The sequence below is a fragment of the Lynx canadensis genome, chromosome D2 (genome assembly GCF_007474595.2).
Source record: "Lynx canadensis isolate LIC74 chromosome D2, mLynCan4.pri.v2, whole genome shotgun sequence".
NCBI classification, from domain to species: Eukaryota; Metazoa; Chordata; class Mammalia; order Carnivora; family Felidae; genus Lynx; species Lynx canadensis.
In genome coordinates, this window is record NC_044313.2 from 55994176 (window position 1) to 56012221 (window position 18046).

Genomic DNA, 18046 nt, shown 5'->3' on the forward strand with positions numbered 1-18046 from the left:
GTATGTCCACACAAAAACTTGTCCGTGAATGTTCACTGCGGCCCTGCTCACGGTAGCCAGAAAGGAGGACCGGTCCAAATGCCCATCAACAGATGAATGCATCCACAAACAAAAAAAGAGGAAGTACTAGTCCATGCTGGAACACGGACGAATCTTGAAAACATAATGCCGAGGGGCGCCTGGGTGGCGCAGTCGGTTAAGCGTCCGACTTCAGCCAGGTCACGATCTCGCGGTCCGGGAGTTCGAGCCCCGCGTCAGGCTCCGGGCTGATGGCTCGGAGCCTGGAGCCTGTTTCCGATTCTGTGTCTCCCTCTCTCTCTGCCCCTCCCCCGTTCATGCTCTGTCTCTCTCTGTCCCAAAAATAAATAAACGTTGGAAAAAAAAAAAAATTTAAAAAAAATAAATAAATAAATAAATAAAAAAAAAAGAAAACATAATGCCGAGTGAAAGAAGCCAGGCACCAAAGGCCACGTATTCTACAATTCCATCCAAACAAAATGTCCAGAATAGGGAAATCCATAGGGACAGAAAGATTAGTGGTTGCCAAGGGCTGGGGTAATGGATGGGGGGTGGTGATAACAAAAAAGGACACGGGGCTTCTTTTTGAGATGGTGAAAATTTGAGAACTCAAATTGAATGATAATTACCCAACTCTATCCATATCATGAACATTCACTGAACTACACGTTTTTTTAAAAAAAAAAATTTTTTAAATGTTTATTTCAGAGAGAGAGAGACAGAGCGTGAGCAGGAGAGGGGCAGAGAGAGAGGGAGACACAGAATCCGAAGCAGGCTCTAGGCTCCGAGCTGTCAGCACAGAGCCCGATGTGGGGCTCCGACTCACGAACCTCGAGATCATGACCTGAGCCGAAGTTGGATGCTTAACCAACTGAGCCACCCAGGCGCCCTTAAGTTGTACACTTTAAATTAGGTGAGGGGCACCAGGTGGCTCAGTCGGTCGAGCATCCTGACTCTTGATTTCAGCAGGTCACGATCCCAGAGTCATGGGATCAAGCCCCACATCAGGAGAATCGTGACGTGTGCCGAGCTCGGTGTGTGTCCACACTTGGCACAGAGCCCGCTTATGATTCTCTCTCTCTCTCTCTCTGCCCCCTCCCCGGCTCATGCTCTCTCTCTCTCTCTCTCTCTCTCTCTGTCAAATTAACAAAAATTATAATAAATTAGGTGAACCGCATGGTACATAACTGTATCTCAATAAAGCTGTTTAAAAAACACGACACATTCAGGGAGAGGAGAAATGACACAAGGGTGCAAACGGGGACACACGGGCCCCACGGGGCCCCGCGAAGGGACGACGCGTGCCCCTGGGGCTGACACCCGCACACGCGCGGGCAGACAGCAGACACGTCTGCGTGGAGACGACACACAGGCACTAGACGACAACGCGCGCACGAGCTGCACAGGCTGCCCGTGACCACGGAAGCGTGAGTCAGCACGGCTGGGATAAAAGCCCATGGACGCCGAGATTCCGAGTAATCCAAACCTGATGTGGAAGCCCCGAGCCGCAGGAGCTCTGCCGCAGGAGCTCTGCCGCAGGCTGCACGGCCAAGGCCGGGGCCCCAGCCAGGGCAAGTCTGAAAGCCGATTCTCCCCGAGCTGCAGCCTTGGGGATAGGCAGGAAGAAGGAGCCCCTGAAGGACGGAGCGGACAACCGTCAGGCTTGTCGTCAACTGGTGTGCCCGGCCCTGCGTGCCCCATGTGGGCAGCCTCAGAATTCCCTGAACGGGCCAAAGTCTCGGAAGAAACACCAGGAAGCGGACATCCTCCACCAGCTGGAGGCTGTTATCCGGGGCGACCGCTGGGCCCCCCTTTCCCAGGGCCATGGCCTCTGCAGGCCCCACACCCTGGGAGGTGCTGGGTGAAAGGCTTGCTGGGCCTAGTTCCCCTGCAGCAAGAATCCTTTCGGGGAAGAAGCAATGTGGTCGGTGAGGCGGGTAAATGCAGAGACCTAACAGCCAGGATCCCTGGCGCTGCCCTCCCAAACCGTGTCATCTGGGACAAGTTACCTGACATCCCTGTGCCTCAGGATTATACCGGCACCGATCCTGTGGGTTGCTCTGAGAAATATACACAGAGCACCTAGCACGGTCCAGGCTCGCGGCAAGGACTGTGCGAATGCTCCCGCTTGCTGCCAGAATTATCACGATCAACTCCCCGTGTGCCTGGGAGTCCCACTGGCTCATGGGTTCAGTGCTGGGAGCAGCATTCTGGAACCACAGGATGGTTAGCCTCTAACTCCTGGTGCCACCACGACCTGGCTTTCACCCGCTCAGATCGGTGCCGTAAACAGAGGGAACTGCCCGAGGGAAAAAATACCATGGGTTGAGCACCCTTAAGGGGAAAAGTCCTTAGCTAGGAGAGGCCTTCCTGGTTTACGGGAGTTTTAAAGGCGACAAAGGGCCTGTCAAAGGTTAGTGGAAACGCACCCAGCTGCTAGGGAGCGGTCTCTGGGTGGCAAAATTGTTGCAATTTCCTTCTCTTTAAACTCTGTAGGTGTCTTCTAACTTTTCTAGGATTCCCCATCTGAAAAGGAAAGTCCATTCTGCACAGAATGTCTGCCTAGTACAACGAGCAAGTAATGGTTCCATAAGAATTATTTTCAAACAGGGGCACCTGGGTGGCTCAGCCGGTTGAGCGTCCGACTTCGGCTCAGGTCATGATCTCGTGGTTTGTGGGTTCGAGCCCCGTGTGGGGGCTCTGTGCTGACGGCTCGGAGCCTGGAGCCTGCTTTGGATTCTGTCTCCATCTCTCTCTCTGCCTCTTCCCCACTCACGCTCTGTCTCTCTGTCTCTTTCTCAAATATAAATTAAAAATTTAAGAAAAAAAAGAATTATTTTCAAACAAAGTTTTAAAAAAGGAGACAAACCCAATGAAGCCCCCCCTTTTCTGTCATCCAAATTCCCTGCAAGTGGTGTAGAGGCTGCTCCTGGGAGCCAGGCCCTCCCCAAGCCTCAGTTTCCACATCTGAAACCAAAGGGTCACCGGCAGGATGGATTGAGGTCACAAAGCACAAATGCCTCCCTCCCACCACCGAGGTCCTGCCCATGGCAGGGCGGCCAGCCCCTTCCTTCCCCTCCTTCCTTCTCTGGCCCGGCTCTCCTGGCATCCCCGACCTGACCCCAGCTTTTCCATCAGACACACAATAGATTTTTCCAGGAGGCCACAGCAGCGGGTGTCACCGCTAGATGCCCGTTAGAATCATCAGAGGGATTTGCAGAATTACTGGCACCGAGACCACACCCCAGGCCAACGGATCAAATCTCAGGGGATGTGGCCCAGGCATCAGGATTCTCTCCGAGCTGCCCAAGTGATTCTACTGTGCAGCCAGGCCTGGGAACCACTCATCCAAACTCCGGAAGCTTCCCAACAATGGAATGTTTAAGGGTTCGTCCATGTCTCACAGAGAGAGTGGCATCAGCTGGGGCTGTTCGACGAGAATCAGCCGGTCATAATGCAGGAAACGGGCAAGACAGAGAGGGAACGAGAGGACCAGAAAGTGCCCTGGACCAGGCAGGGCCGGGAAGGGCGTGTCGTGAGCACTTCCCGGGGCTGAGCCTGACCGAGGCCAGTCCCCACCTCGTGTACAGGTGCTGCCTTAGGACCCAACCACCTCCTTCCCTCGAGGGGTGGCTCCACTTCGAATGAAGAATAACTCCCCAAAATTGCCCTGAGTGGGGGGGGGGGGGCTGGGGAGGGGGCTGTGATCTGCTGGGTGGCCAGTGGCAAGCCAATGATGTCGTGGCCACCCAAGCTGGGGAGTCCACAGCACAGACAGTGAAAACAATTAGTAGCAGTGCCTCAATGACCACGATGAAAGTGCTGATTGTCCTCTGGCACTGTGGGGAGCAGTTCCTCGGGTCTTCAAAAGCTTGGTAAATATTCTTTAAATGAAGGGTGTTCACTTTTATGACAACCCCCCCCCCCTCCCCAGCAGCAGAGATCCTGGCCCGGGGGCAGGGCAGGGACGCACGCCTGCAGGTGCTCAGAGACTCCCCATCTGCAGCAAACCCCCGCCCTGGAGCCCAGCCAGAGTTAAGGGCAGACCTTGCCAGGCTAGCAGCCACCCGTCCTTTCCATTCCCTGCGCCCGGGAGCCACGTGGCTCTGAGGCACCCCCTCCTATCACCACTGTGGCCCACCAAGCTCGGGCTGGGAGCTCGACCTTGCCCGCTTGGCCCTGAGTCCCCGCAGTGGCAGCGGCTTCAGGACAAGGAGGCAGGAAGCGGCTTTCGCATGCCAGGGCACAGTGTGGACGCCAGGCCCCCGGGCGGAGGGGCGGCTCCCTGCACCGAGGCCCCGCAGTCTCCAACCTCCAGCTCAGAGGCAGAGCCGCGGACAGTGGGGCAGCTCCAGGAAGGAGCGTGGCCAGTCCCTCCCACAGCTGGGGGCCAGCCCCCACCGGGTCACTTGTCCCGGCGCAACCTCCCCTCTGAGCCATCCGACGTCGCCCCGGCCCAGAGGGGTGCTGACTGGGTTTTAAGCCATGTTCTCCCCACACGAGATCACGCACGTGAAATGTTCACCACGGAGTCTGACACACAGCAGGACTGCAGCCAGCGATACACGGAGGCTGCGGTGGCAGCAGGGACGGTTTCCCAGGCAAGGTGGAGGAGGATGGGAGGACGGAAGGGGGAGCGGGCTTCGTTCGTCGCTCAGATTCCTGTGCAAGGCCCAGCCCCAACCCCCCCCAAGAGGCTCCCGACCACTCAGGCCCTCCAGGCATCCCGGCCCTCCTCTGCACGGTGGCGACGAATCCGTATTTGCCGGGGCTCGTGGCTGTCCTTACTCCTGACCTAGGCTGGGCACCATGGCCCTGTCTTCCAGATTTCTTAGAACTCGGACACGTCACCAAACCTTGTCTCTGCTAAGCCCTGTCGGTTACTAGCAACGCAAACGCCCACATCCCAGCCGCTAGGGCCGCTCACCAGGTTCCCGACTCACTTGACGCATTCACGTACGTCTCTGCAGTTTCTCCTAAACCTCTGTCTGCGGTGCCATTCATCTATTCACTCATTCACTCACTCATTCATTCATTCATTCATTCATTCAGAGATAATGACTGAGCCAGCCCTGTTCTGGGCACTGGGGACACAGCCCCAAATTCCTCCTCACCTGGGGCTAACGTTCTATCGAGGGGGGAGACAGGCAATCATTAAGTAAAACCAGGGCATACCAAGTGGAAACAGCGGTGGGGGAGAACATTTACACGGAGCACAGAAATGGGATCTGGAACTTTTAAGTAGTGGAGTCAGGGAAGAGGTTACTCAGAAGGTGACATCTGAGAAAAAGTCTGAGGGAGATGGCAGTCTCTGGGGAGGAATGCTCCAAAGGAGGGCAGTCAGGGGAGCACAGCCCGAGAGGGGTGGAGGAGGTCACGGGCGGACAGGGAGGAGGGACCACAGCCCAGGCCTGCTTGGCTTTCCCCGGGTGAGTGTCACGGGAGCGCTTGGACTTAACAAGACAGCTCTGGCTGCTGTCATGGGCAGGGGCGTGGGTGGAGGCAGGGAGATCCGTGAGGGAGGCCACAACCATCACCCCCGAGAGAGGTAGTGTCTGGACCACCCCAACACTTGTATTTCCTGTCAAGCCCTGTTACACGGGCCCTGCTCCGTACCTGGAACCACGCGTGTTCACGTGGGCCTCCACACCTCTGTCCCTGCTGTGAGCTCTGCCAGGAATGCCCCTCCCGCCCAGCTCAAACGTCACCCCATCCCCGCTCCCTCCCCTGTGGCCTCAGTGGCTCCTGGCAGCGCTCTGTCCCCATCCAGGGGATTTTCTTGTCTATTCTTTGACATGTGAGCTTCAGGAGGACAAGTACTGAGCCACAAACCCCCTTAAAAGAAGCATCCTTGGGGCCAAGCCTCCTTAACAAACTCCCTTGGGCATATCGCCCTTAATGAGAGGTCTGTTCTCCCATAAAATGTGGCCATGGCTTAGGGGACAGTATGTTTTACCTAGAGTCTCCCCATCTACGGACTGTGAATTATGAGGTAACAAAGCATCAAGCAGTCAGCGCTCCCAGGCCAGCAGCCTGTCGGGCCACAGAACACAAGGCCTCTTTGGGCTCGAGGAGCTAATTCAGAGTGTGGGCTCCTGCCAGCCCCAAGGGGCGGAAATGAACCTCTGCTGTGGGGTGGAGGTGATTGGGGGTATGGGCATTTTCTAGACAGATCAAAGGTAGAAATATCTGGTTGGCTTAAAAGCAAAGGCTGACAAAGGGCTTCAGGCGACCCTTGGGGAACAGGGTTTACATCCAGACCAACCGTGTCCTGACAAATGCTCCCACCTTTGAACAGTTCTCTAAAAGGGGACCGTGCTTCAGGCCCCTCAGCCCGTGTTACAGAGAACAGAAGAAAAGGAGACTGCAGGGTGTTTCATATTCTCTGACAAGTAACGTGTGCCTAATAGCAGCCCACTGCCCTCCAATATTTTGAAAATGGAGAAAACAGTGGCAATGGTGATTTAGGGCCTAGAAACACCAGAAGGCTCTGTTTGACCTTCAAATCCTGTTAACCAGGAGGCTGACACTTGTTTTTTCTTAGTTGGCTTCCCAGTTTTCGGGGACCCAAGGACACGCAGAAGCTGAGCATCCTACTCTCCCAGTGGGACCCGGGCCCGAGGACTGCCAGCCCGGGCCCCAGAGGACAAGCACCAGACCAACGGTGTAGGAACACCCTTTTGGGCTCTAAAGCTGTTGCCACAGCTACCGCATCACTGGCCAGCACAGGGCTTACAACCCTGAGTCACTGTCGACATTTACTCAGTCCTTTCCCACTGACTCAGAAGAGGCCGAGTGGGATGGTGGGGGAGCACTGGACTGGGAGTCAGGGGCCCTGACAGTCGCCCTTTGACCCTGGGTGAGTCTCTTCCCTTCCGTGGGCTTCAGCTTCCTTGTCTGGAGAATTAAGAGGGGGCCAAGAGGCCCCCGAAGCCTCCTCCAGCCACAGCTGTCCACACTCAGGCCAAAGTCAGGGTGGCCTATGGAAATGACGTTGAGCTGAACTCACCCCTGGAGGTTTTCACAACAAGGATTATTTGTGCTAACAGGAAACACGGAGCTGCCAGAGCCCAGGCAGCCTGCAAAGATTACTGTTATTGGGCTCGTCATGGTCACTGTTGTTTCTCAGGCTCCGGAGGCAGGCAAGGCCTACATGCTGAACACAGAATGCCAGGCCCCGCAGATGGCTTGGGAACGTCCCACCGCAGGGTCCAGGTGTGGAAACTGAGGCTCAGAGAGATCAAGCGACTCTCCCAGAGTCATGCACAAATCCCCTGGGCCCCCTCCGAAAGCCCACCCCTGGGCCCCCGCCCCACTGAGCACGGCTGACAGATGAAAGGCCAGCGCAGCCCCGAAGACACCCACGGGCCCGGAGGCCTCCCTCCCTCTAGCCCGCCTGAGGACGCCAGGGAAGAAAAATAAAACCAGCCCCCAGACCAGCCCCCAGACCAGCCCCCACTGGCCCTGCTTGAGAGGAGCAGCAGTGAGGTGATGTCTGGCTTTTATTCCATATCATAAATAAGTTATTAATCCAGGGCAGACAGCAAGGCACAGCCATGGGGAGACCGGGGAGGTGAAACTCTGCAAGACCAGACCACCTTGAGGACTGGAAAACTACCCAGGCCCCAGACCCCGCAAGTCCGCTCAGACAGAGGCCCCGGTGGGACAGGGGCTTCTGGGAAGCAAGGAGAGCACTGGAACGGGTGACCAGCGGTCTGGAAACAAACCTACCGTGGATCCTGCCTCAGTTTCTGTATTTATTCCAAGAGATCAGCAAGAGTGAGTAAACGCTACCATGATATTGTTCTGGGCACTATGGCAGAACTTTATATGTTTGATTTCCAGTGAATAAAACAAGGTAGGACACCCACTTCACAGATGTGGAAACTGAGGCTCAGAGAGGTCAAGCGACTTTCCCAGAGTCACCGTGGACGAGCGATGGCAAAGGGGGCTGCAGTCCTCCTGTCCCCGTCCGCACGCCTCTCTGCGGTGAGACTCTGCCGCCACCGGCCTCCAGAGGTGGCACCCATTTCCCCGCTCCTGGAAAACCTAGCCTGGCCTTGTGGCTCTCTTTGACCCACGGAATGCACAGAAGCAGTCACGCAACTGCCCAGACCAGGCCTGAAGAGGTCCCGCAGCTTCCGGCCGTGCTCTCCGGACACCGCGGTGCCAAAACCAGTGCTGCCCGCCGGACGGAGGGAGCTGGGGCCCGCCGGCCAGCACCGACGCCGGATGTGGGAACCGGGCCAGCTCGGACCGTCCAGCCCAGCCCGCCGTCCGGCTGCACACAGCTGCGGGGGAGCCCGGGAGCAGCCAGCAGAGGAACCTCGCAGCCAACCTACAGAATCAAGCTACCGAACGGGGAGAAAGAATGCCCTAAGCGCCTCCGTTTTACGCAAGCTTGTTACACAGCTGCGGGTGACTGGGCCGGCCCCTCAGTTTCCCCGCACGGCCTGTCTCCCCAGCAAAACCTGAGCCGCCCGCCTCCTGGGATTTGGCCGGGGCCGAGGCACGCCATGCCGACCCCTGCCTCCGCCTCTGCGGTCCCCAGGCCCTCGTGCCCCGCAACCGGGAGGGGCCCCAGAGGCTGCACGCACCACAAGGCGTAAGAAGGGCCGCAGGCCACGTCCCACTGGAAGAGCCGCACTCACCCTGGCGATGTGGGACGTGAGGAGTTTCCTTTCCCTCCAGAAAAGCTGAAGGGGCTGCAGAGGGCAGGGGGACAGTCAGCCACGGCGGAACGACAGACATGCTCTGCTCCTCCTCCTCCAGTGGGCTGAGAGGGCGCTAACGTCGGCTCTGTGCCACCTCAGCAGGCTGGCCGCACTCCCTCACAGGGTCAGCTCACCCCGCAGCCACCGAGAGTCTGCCCCGGGGCAGGCCCTGTGCGGGGTGCTGAGGACACACGGGTGACTAAGCTCGGACCCCGCCCTTTGGGAACCCGATGGGACGGGTCCGGGTGAGGACGCAAACTGGGGCCAGGAGCAAGTTGCAGCCTGAGGAAAACTTACAGGCCTGGTGAGGTCAGGACGGGGACGGGCTCTGCCTGCCCAGCTGAGAGCCCGGGGACCTCTCTGGGGGTGTCAAGCAGAGCAATAGGTTGCTCTTGACCTTCTTCTTCTTTCCCACCACCCACCTCCCCAGACCCAGCAGATTCAGCCGACAAGTTCACACCGTCCCATAGCAACAGCTGCAGCATATCGCGTACTGAGTACACAGGACAGCTCTAGGAAGTGACCTCCTTTACGATGCCCACCTCACAGGTGAGGAAACGGAGGCACAGAGAGGCCCAGTAACTGTCCAAGGCCACACAGCATGTGTGAAAGCCAGAGCTGGGACTTGAACCCGGGAGATGCGGTTGCAGGGGTCACTCTCTCGTCCCCTCACGAACCGCCCCACTGGCGATCAGAGGCCTCTAGCTAATTGTCCTGCTGTGACACACGCTGTCTTAATAGGACCCTTTGCTTCAAAACCGCTATTTCTGGGGCACCTGGGTGGCTCAGTCAGTTAAGCATCCGACTCTTGATTTCGGCTCAAGTCCATGATCTCCCGGTTCATGAGCTCAAGCCCCACATCCAGCTCTGTGCTGTCAGGGCTTGGGATTCTCTCTCCCTCTCCCTCTCTGTCTCTGCCCCTCCCGTGAGCTCCCTCTCTCTCTCTCAAAATAAATAAGCAAACTAAACAAACACTTTTTTAGGTCACTATTTCAAATTTCTCCTTCAAATACTTAAAGATCTCACAAAGCCAGATGGGTACTTCCTTTAAACAGGGCATACCCCCACACCCCCTGTTTGCCACAGTCCCCCCTCCCCTACCATACGGGGCCCTTTCTCTGTGTCACTCCCTGCTCCTGGAGGCACTGAAGTCACCACCTCCTGTGCAACGTGAGCCCCACCCCATGCTTGGCACCGAGATAAACAGAAGGTGTAAGCCAGCCTCCGGATTCTGGGAACCAGGTGGCTAACGTGAGGGACGTACAAGCGAGTGGAGGGAAGGGGAAGGCACCAGAGGAGGGGCAACCAGCCTGAGAAAGGGGGGGGGGGGGGGGGCTGCAAAGTCAGGTGAGAACACATCAGCATGGCTGGGGAGAGGGTGGGGGTCCGCAGAGCAGGAACCACTATCTAGGCCAGGGAGGTGGGAGGAGCAACGAGGTGAGACCAGACCAACCTCTGTCCCTCCCAGGGTTGACAGCACAGCCGAGTGAGGGCAGGCAGCCCGCAGGCCAAGATGTACAGAGACAGGCCAGCTGGGTGGCTGGATGAGGGCACCTCTTGAAACTCCAGGCGTCACACTCCACATCCCCAGGACAGAGGTGGACAGCAGGACATAGCCAGGGGCTTCCCAAGGAGGTACTGGGTCAGCCCTCTGGCTCCCCAGCCAGCAAGGAGTGGCCCCCAGGGCAAGAACAGGTGCTGACAGGGACACCAATGAGCCACAGGCAAATGTGCAATGGCAGCACCGTACCAGCGTGCATCTGGAAAGATCAGCATCTTCCACCAATACTAACGTAACTCCTGCTTCCAGAGTTTCATGGCTCCCTATGGCCACAGGGGCAAGTCTAAGCTCCACGGTGAGGCACAGATTTTCCAAACTACATTTCCTATGGAGAGCTGGGATGATTAGCCATTTCCCGAATCCTGCGAAGACACAGGATTTCCTTCCCTGCAGAATGCCTACAGTTCCTACTCCTACTGAGGCTTTAATATGCGGCCCAAATGGCCTCTCCCCTCGGAAGCCTTCTCGGAGCACCTCTCCTTCTCAATAGTCCCCTCCAGGCCACCCACCAAGTGCATTATGCTTCCCTGTTTTCCCATAAAACACTGAAGTTTAGTGTGGTCTGTCTGGTTTCGCATTGTCCACTGGGCACGTCAGCCTTTTCTTTAAACTGTGGGCTTCAAGCCCCCTGGGGGGGGGGTGGCGGGCTCAGTCGGTTAAGGGTCCACTTCGGCTCAGGTCACGATCTCACGGTCTGTGAGTTCGAGCCCCGCGTCAGGCTCTGTGCCGACAGCTCAGAGCCTGGAGCCTGCTTTGGATTCTATGTCTCCCTCTCTCTATGCTCCTCCCCCACTCGCTCCCTGTCTCCCTCTCTCTCTCAAAAATAAATAAACATTAAAAAAATTCAAACTGTGGGCTTCTAGAATTCAGGGAGACAGGGCTGAGTCTCATCCCTGCACCCCCAGGACCTGGTGAAGGGCCGGGCTCTGGACAAGGGCCCACGGATTAAGGCAGCTGCATTATCTCAGCTCAGTCGTGATACTTACACTTCCACGCGTGGAGCCAGTGCTGATCGGCTCATCGTGCTAAGATTGCCGAAGCAGAGGGAAGGCAGGGCTTGGCCAGCCCGGGGACCAGAGGTGGCCTCAGACCCACGCCAGAGAACGCTGCTAATCTACATCCTGCTGCAACGCAAGGGCATCTGATAATATTTACAGTGTTTTCCACTATTAATAATAACTGTAATTACTGTAGTAAATGCTATGGGAAGTAATAAATATTAGTATCAAGAGCCACTGAAATAATTTCCTTTATTAAGACCCCACCATATACCAGATGCTTTGCTTTTTTATATCATCTTATTTAATTCTCTGTACAAGCCTACGAATGGTTGCCCTTCTCTCCTTTTGAAGGTGAGGAATCTATACACAGTGCGATTTAGAAACACAGTCAGGGTCACGCAGCCAGTCTGGACCAGAGCGAAGAGACCCCGCACTTTCTGTCGCCCTAGACTGTCTCCTCACAATTACTAACAGCACCTGTCTAGGCCTTTCTACTGGCCGGGCACATTTTGTAACAGCTTTACTGAAATATAATTCATATGCCATACAACTCACCCATTTAAAGCGTAGAATTTAATGGTATTTAGTATATGCACAGGGCCGTGCAACTGCCCCACAATCAATTTTAGAATTTCATCACCCCGTAAAGAAACCCCCTCCCCATCTGCTCCCTACCCCACTGTAAGCCCATTCTAAAGGCAAAGGACAGAGCCTCAGAGAGCTGCTGTGATTTGTACATTAGGCAGGGGTAAGAAGCAAGGCTGGGACCCAGCCCTGCTGCCCCTCCTCACACAGCCTGCCAGGGGTCTACTCTGTAACCCCTTAAATATGCATGATCTGCAGAGGGTGAAAAACGGAACCAGATGGTGACAGAGCTTACATGTGCCTTGCTTCCACACCAGGCCCGTGACTCACAGAGTCACTGAAGGCAAAGGGGGGACGCACAGCACAGACAAGTCCCCGCCACCCCCAGTGCAGGGGCAGCGAGGCCCAGGACACAGGGAGGCAGAGAAGGCAGTGGGGGTAGGAGCCTTTCGGGCAGTCTGGGATCTAGATGGTTCGTGGGGCCCCACTCCGCTGACCCCATTCCTGCACCCCCAATCCCTCCTGACCCACAAAGAACTGGCCCCTGCCCCAGGCCTCTGTGTTCCTCCCAGGAATTCAGAGCCATAATCGCTAACAGGGGACCTGCTCTGCACTTGACCCCCAGCCCAGGGTCCTGAGGTGACCCGGGTCCTCCCTGCCCACAGGCCCTCAGAGGCTGGGGGTCACAGGAGTGTCGGGAGAACCACTGCACTGACTGGCTGGGCTCCCCGAGACAGGCTCTGAAGAGTGGTCCTGCCTGGGCACATTCCCAGTTGGGTATCCTGGGGCTCCCCCCCCCCGCCCCAGGGGAAACAATTTGCAGGTAGAAGGGGCCGCCCACATCCCTTATTTCCTTCCCCCACACAAGCCTGCCCTGGGCCAGTCATTCTCTCTGCTGGCCAGAGGCCCAGCACTTCCTTTCACGTTTATAATGTTTGAGCCAATGCCACCTCCTTCAGGGAGGCTTCCTAGATGCCCTGACCAAAATAAGTGGGTCCTTCTGCTGCTGCCTCACACAAAACCGTGATTTGTCTGCTCGTATGTCTGGGTCCCCATTATCCTACAAATCCTACAAACTCATCCAGGGCAGAGGTCCCAGCTTCCTCATTCCTGGGTCCTTCCTGACCCTCTCCCCCCCACTGTGACACACAAGACCCTCCAGAAGAGCAGGTGGGAAACGAGGTCAGTTTTGGCATGAATTAACCGCAGGGCGCAGCACCCTCCCAGCGTCTGTCCCAGGTGTCCGTGGGGGAGTGGCTCTATGGGATGGCAGTGACACTTGCTGCCCTCCCCCTACCCCCGGGGGGGTTCCAGTTGGCAATGAGGACCAAGCCACCAGTTTAGACATGGCGCTTCCCCCCAGCGCAGCTAAGATCCAAATGGCTGCAGTCTATCCACACAAAGTGTCTTTGTTCAAGCCCTTCTCACAGTTGGAAGGTTGGCTTGGCCATGAGGGCCAAACTCAGGGCTGGCTGTCTTTTCTCCTGGTACCTGCAATGAAGCCTGGTCTGGCACAGAGCATGTCCTAGAACCCGCCAGGCGACGAGGCTTCAACCATAGGTTTAGAGAGGCCTGGCTTCAAATTCCTTCAGCTGGCCTGCCCCACGTCCCAAAGCACCAATGCCAGAGCTGGAAGGGGCTCTGAGCCCCTCTATCCCATCCTCTGAGGTGTACCTAAGAGGCAAGTGGAGGCCAGAGAAGGAGAGCAGCATGCCCAGGGTCACACAGCCACGTCTCCAACTCCCAGCTCAGACTCTTTGCAGTTAACAGGCTGTCCCATCCCTACTCGAGGACCCCTCTCCTACCCTGCCCTCCCCTCAAGGTCAGGCCAAGGCCCACCTTCCCAGTGCGCCTTCTGGGATCCCCTCCCCGGTTCCATCCAGCATGGGGATGTACCCTCACTGGCTTGAAGAAGGAAGAGCTTCTTGGGGCGCCTGGGTGGCGCAGTCGGTTAAGCGTCCGACTTCAGCCAGGTCACGATCTCACGGTCTGTGAGTTCGAGCCCCACGTCAGGCTCTGGGCTGATGGCTCGGAGCCTGGAGCCTGTTTCCGATTCTGTGTCTCCCTCTCTCTCTGCCCCTCCCCCGTTCGTGCTCTGTCTCTGTCTGTCCCAAAAATAAATAAAAAAAAACGTTGAAAAAAAGAAAAAAAAATTAAAAAAAAAAAAAAGAAGGAAGAGCTTCTGCCCAGAATGCCCTCCTCGCCCTCTGGCCTCAGCAAACTTCTACCCACCCTTCAAGGCCCAGTTCAAACGTGACGTTCCCGGGGCACCAAAGACAACAATCGCTCCCGTCTCCTGAGCACCATCTCCATCGTGCTCTGGAATGCCAACAAGTTAACGCAGAAACTACCAGAGGTGTTTCTCCTGCTTGGCACCCAAGTTCCTTGAGGGCAGGGACGGGGCTCTCTGCGAAGCAGGGTAATAACAACATCTGCATACACACCGCGTACGACCGGCGGGCTTTACAAACCATACGGCGCTGGGCAAACAAGCTCTCTGCCTATCCTCAGATCTCCCCCCCACGGCTCAGTCTCCCCGTCTATACAGCGGGTAAAGATAATGAGTGCACGTCCCCGCGTGCAGGCCGGGGCTGTTGCTGCTATATTCCTCGGGTCACTTTCATTTTCTTACATCTCCCTGAGGGCCTCACCCACGGCCAGTGGTCAGTACGTATTTTTTTGGAAAGAAGGCCTTTTGGGACTTGAGGTGCTAAAGAAGATGGGGTTAAAATCCAAAGACCACACACAGATACAGACTCAAATCTGATCAGAAATGTTACACTGTAGGGGCGCCTGGGTGGCTCCGTCCGTCGAGCGACGGACTTCGGCTCAGGTCGTGATCTCGCGGTTTGCGAGTTCGAGCCTCGCTTCGGGCTCTGTGCTGACAGCTCGGAGCTCGGAGCCCGGAGCCTGCTTCGGATCCTGTGTCTCCCTCTCTCTCTGCCCCTCCCCTGCTCATGCTCTGTCTCAGAAATAAATAAACATTAAAAAAGTTAAAGAAAGAAAAAGAAAGAAAGAAAGAAAGAAAGAAAGAAAGAAAGAAAGAAAGAAAGATTGCACTGTGGCCTTTGGGTCCAAAGGGGGCTCAGCTGGGTCACCGTGAACAGCCCCTTGCTCTCATGGGACACGGGGCAGTTTTCCGGAATGGGCTGGAAATTCTGAAATCCTTGCCCCGGGGAGGCTTCTGCACTGGGCTGTGGCTAGGGACTGGCTCCAGAGACAGCCGAAGGCAGAGCAGTGGCCTGGGGGCAAGCCAAAGCAGTGGTAGTCATACCACAGGTAGTAATGCTGTTGATCGTCCACTGACAGCTTTGAGGCCCCAACGTACTTTCGTGGGGGCAGCGGAAGAGGCGGTGGCCGCAGCCCTGTCACTGAAGAGCCAACAGCCTCTGTGGCTGCGGACCGGAGAGGGAGTTCACGGTGCGATTCGGTCAAGCCACCGGTTTGCACCAGCACTTTCTGTCTCGCCCTCTGCACAGACACCGCATCCCTGGGCGACTGCGAACATCAGTCACCCCTTAGGGGGGTGATGATGAAAAAAAGAACAAGAAGCCCTGGCCCACATCAAGGCAGTGTGACAATCAGCAGGAAGACACCGTGCAAGGACGGGGACACGGGGAGAAATGCTCCCAGCCCTGCTAGTGAAGAAAGATTCCCCCTTAGCATCCTCCTGATCTGACGCATCCCTCACTTAAAGCAGAAGGGCAGAGGAGCAGGGGGGTCCTTTCCTGAGACACGTCAGCTCATACCTGACAAAGCGTGACAAAGTAAAGCCTGGGACTGCCACACAGGCTCCCAAGCGCCTGAGACACCGGGGATGGAGCCGAACTCCAGCACGAGTCAAGGCTCCGAGAGGGCCACCCACGGCTCTGGGGTTTGCAGTACAGAGCCAACTAGCAGGCGTTCTGAGCTTGGGTGGATGGAACGGGTCCTAAGAAAAGGAACTCACTGAGCTCCTGAGTGGCTCAGCGAGTTAAGTATCTGACTCGATTTCGGCTCAGGCTCACGGTTCGTCGATTCGAGCCCCGCGTTGGGCTCCACACGGACAGTGCAGAGCCTGCTTGGGATTCTCTCTCTTGCCCTCTCTCCCTGCCCCTCATCCACACACACACGTATGTGCTCTCCCTCCCTCTCTCTCTCAAAATAAATGAACTTTAAAAAAGAAATCTGGTTTTTTTTTATTTTTTTTTTAATGTTTATTTATTTTTGAGAGAGACAGAGACAGAATGCGAGTGGGTTAGGGGCAGAGAGAGAGGGAGACACAGACTCCGAAGCGGGCTCCAGGCTCCGAGCTGTCAGCACAGAGCCCGACGCGGGGCCCGAACTCACGGGCCGTGAGATCATGACCTGAACCGAAGTCGGACACTCAACCGCGGGAGAGGAGGCGTCCCCGAAAATCTGTGCTGCGTGGCACTGTCACCACATAGCCACCCACGCACCCCAAGAAACCTGTTTTTTTTAAAAAAGGGGAGCACTCACAGAGGGGAGCACTGGGAAAGAGCAGGCTGACTTTAGGACCAAAGACAGTGGGGGATGAGGGAGGACATAACAATAACAAAAATAACGGCAACTAACACCAACAGAGCCTTGACCCCATGCCAGGCAGGTGCTGACCACCCACCACATTGCCTGGTAAGGTAGGTCCTATTATCGTCACTACCACTCAGCCCCAGGAGGGCGTGGACCATGTCTGTGGCATCCCCCAGAGCCTGAACAGGGCTGGCCACATAGGACGCACACAGTAAATGTGTGCGTTACGCATAAATCCTTGCTTCACACAGAAGGGAAGGCAGGGCAGAGTAATTAACATCTCCAAAGCCTCAGGGCTACTGGGTGGCCCAGCCAGGATTCAGCCCCAGCAGAGCCCGCCTTCCTTACCGCTGCATGTGTCTGGGCTCAGAGAATCCTGCTAGCTTAAGCCGTGGTCCCAGCGCGTCCGGTGGGGGAATGGACAAGGCATCATCCTAACCAGATCTTCCGCACCTGCCAGAGCGTGAACCTGGTGGCCAGTGGGGCATGCAGAGCTCTCCGGAGGCAGTGAGGCCTGTGACTGGCCCAAACCACACATTGTGCCCCCAGGAGTCCCAAACACAGGGAGCCAAGGAGAAAACCACGCCAGCCTGGCTCGGGTAGCCAGGCTTGTCCCTTACCAATCCGTCGCAGTTGCTGATGGCGACAGCTGCCCCTGGCATGCCCGTGACGTCCCCGGTGTAGACACACTCCCGCCGCAAGGGCTGTCGGAACAGCTCCCGAAAATCCTCCTGCCACTCCACGGAGGCTCCGGGCACCACCAGCCGTCGGTTGGGCCGTAGACGCAAATGTAGTTCCTCCCCGAAAACAGTAACATTGAAGTAGAGGGAGGAGCGCCCCACCCGGCCAGGCTGCAGGGTGGCTCCTTTGCGGCGCAGGGGGCTGCGGGCCACCCGGAGGTGACCTGAGCGTGACCGTGGTGCGGGTGGCTCATCCACTATTGCACTCCCTGAGGAGGCTGCTGCTGGCCCAGACAGCACGTGGGAGAGGAAGCGTCCCCGAAAATCTGTGCTGCATGGCACTGTCACAACATAGTCACTGAGCTTTCCGGAGAGGCGCAGCTCTGCTGGAAGTAAACAAGGAGTTACATCAATGTAGTCTGTGCAAAGGTAAGGGGAGACCGGCAATCCCACGGGCGGAGAGAGCTCTGCAACCCTCAGCATCACCTCGGAGGGACCTCTTAGCCCAAGTTCATCCGATAGCCATCCAGTGCTTCCTGAGCCTCTGGATCTCTGTACTTAGATGAACGGTGTTCAAGTACTCTGTGCACATAACTTGCTTTCTGTAGTCCCCAAGGCCCTGTTAAACTTAACAGAAGAAAAGAAATGATGCCAGAGTCCTGTCTGTCACTCTAGCCACGAGCCTTCCAACTTTGGGCATTGCCAAGGAAAGGGTTGAAATTCCCCAAAAGCCCCCAGGGCAAGGAGAGGGATGGCGGGATCTGCCCAGACTCCCTCAGTGTGCTGAAGTCACCAGCCCAGCCTGGGGTAGGGCCCTCCTCGCCAAGCTCTCTGAACACAGCCAGCAAAACACACACACCTAGAAACCCAGGGGATCCTGGGCACGTGTCAAGGAGACAGGAGCTGGAGAAGGGAGGGAGGGAGTACAGGTTCTATGTTTGTCCAAGTTTAGAAAGA

At 56.6% G+C, this 18046-nt stretch overlaps 1 protein-coding gene across 1 annotated transcript in view; it reads right to left on the reverse strand.

The window, feature by feature from the left end:
• Positions 1-17616, reverse strand: part of ADAMTS14 (ADAM metallopeptidase with thrombospondin type 1 motif 14) — an 81693-nt gene extending 64077 nt beyond the window's left edge. Inside the window, exon 1 of the mRNA XM_032595204.1 lies at positions 17030-17616. Coding sequence (XP_032451095.1) covers positions 17030-17572 — 543 coding nt within the window. The 5' untranslated portion in view covers positions 17573-17616. The remainder of the gene's footprint in view (positions 1-17029) is intronic.
• Positions 17617-18046: the final 430 nt, after the last annotated feature.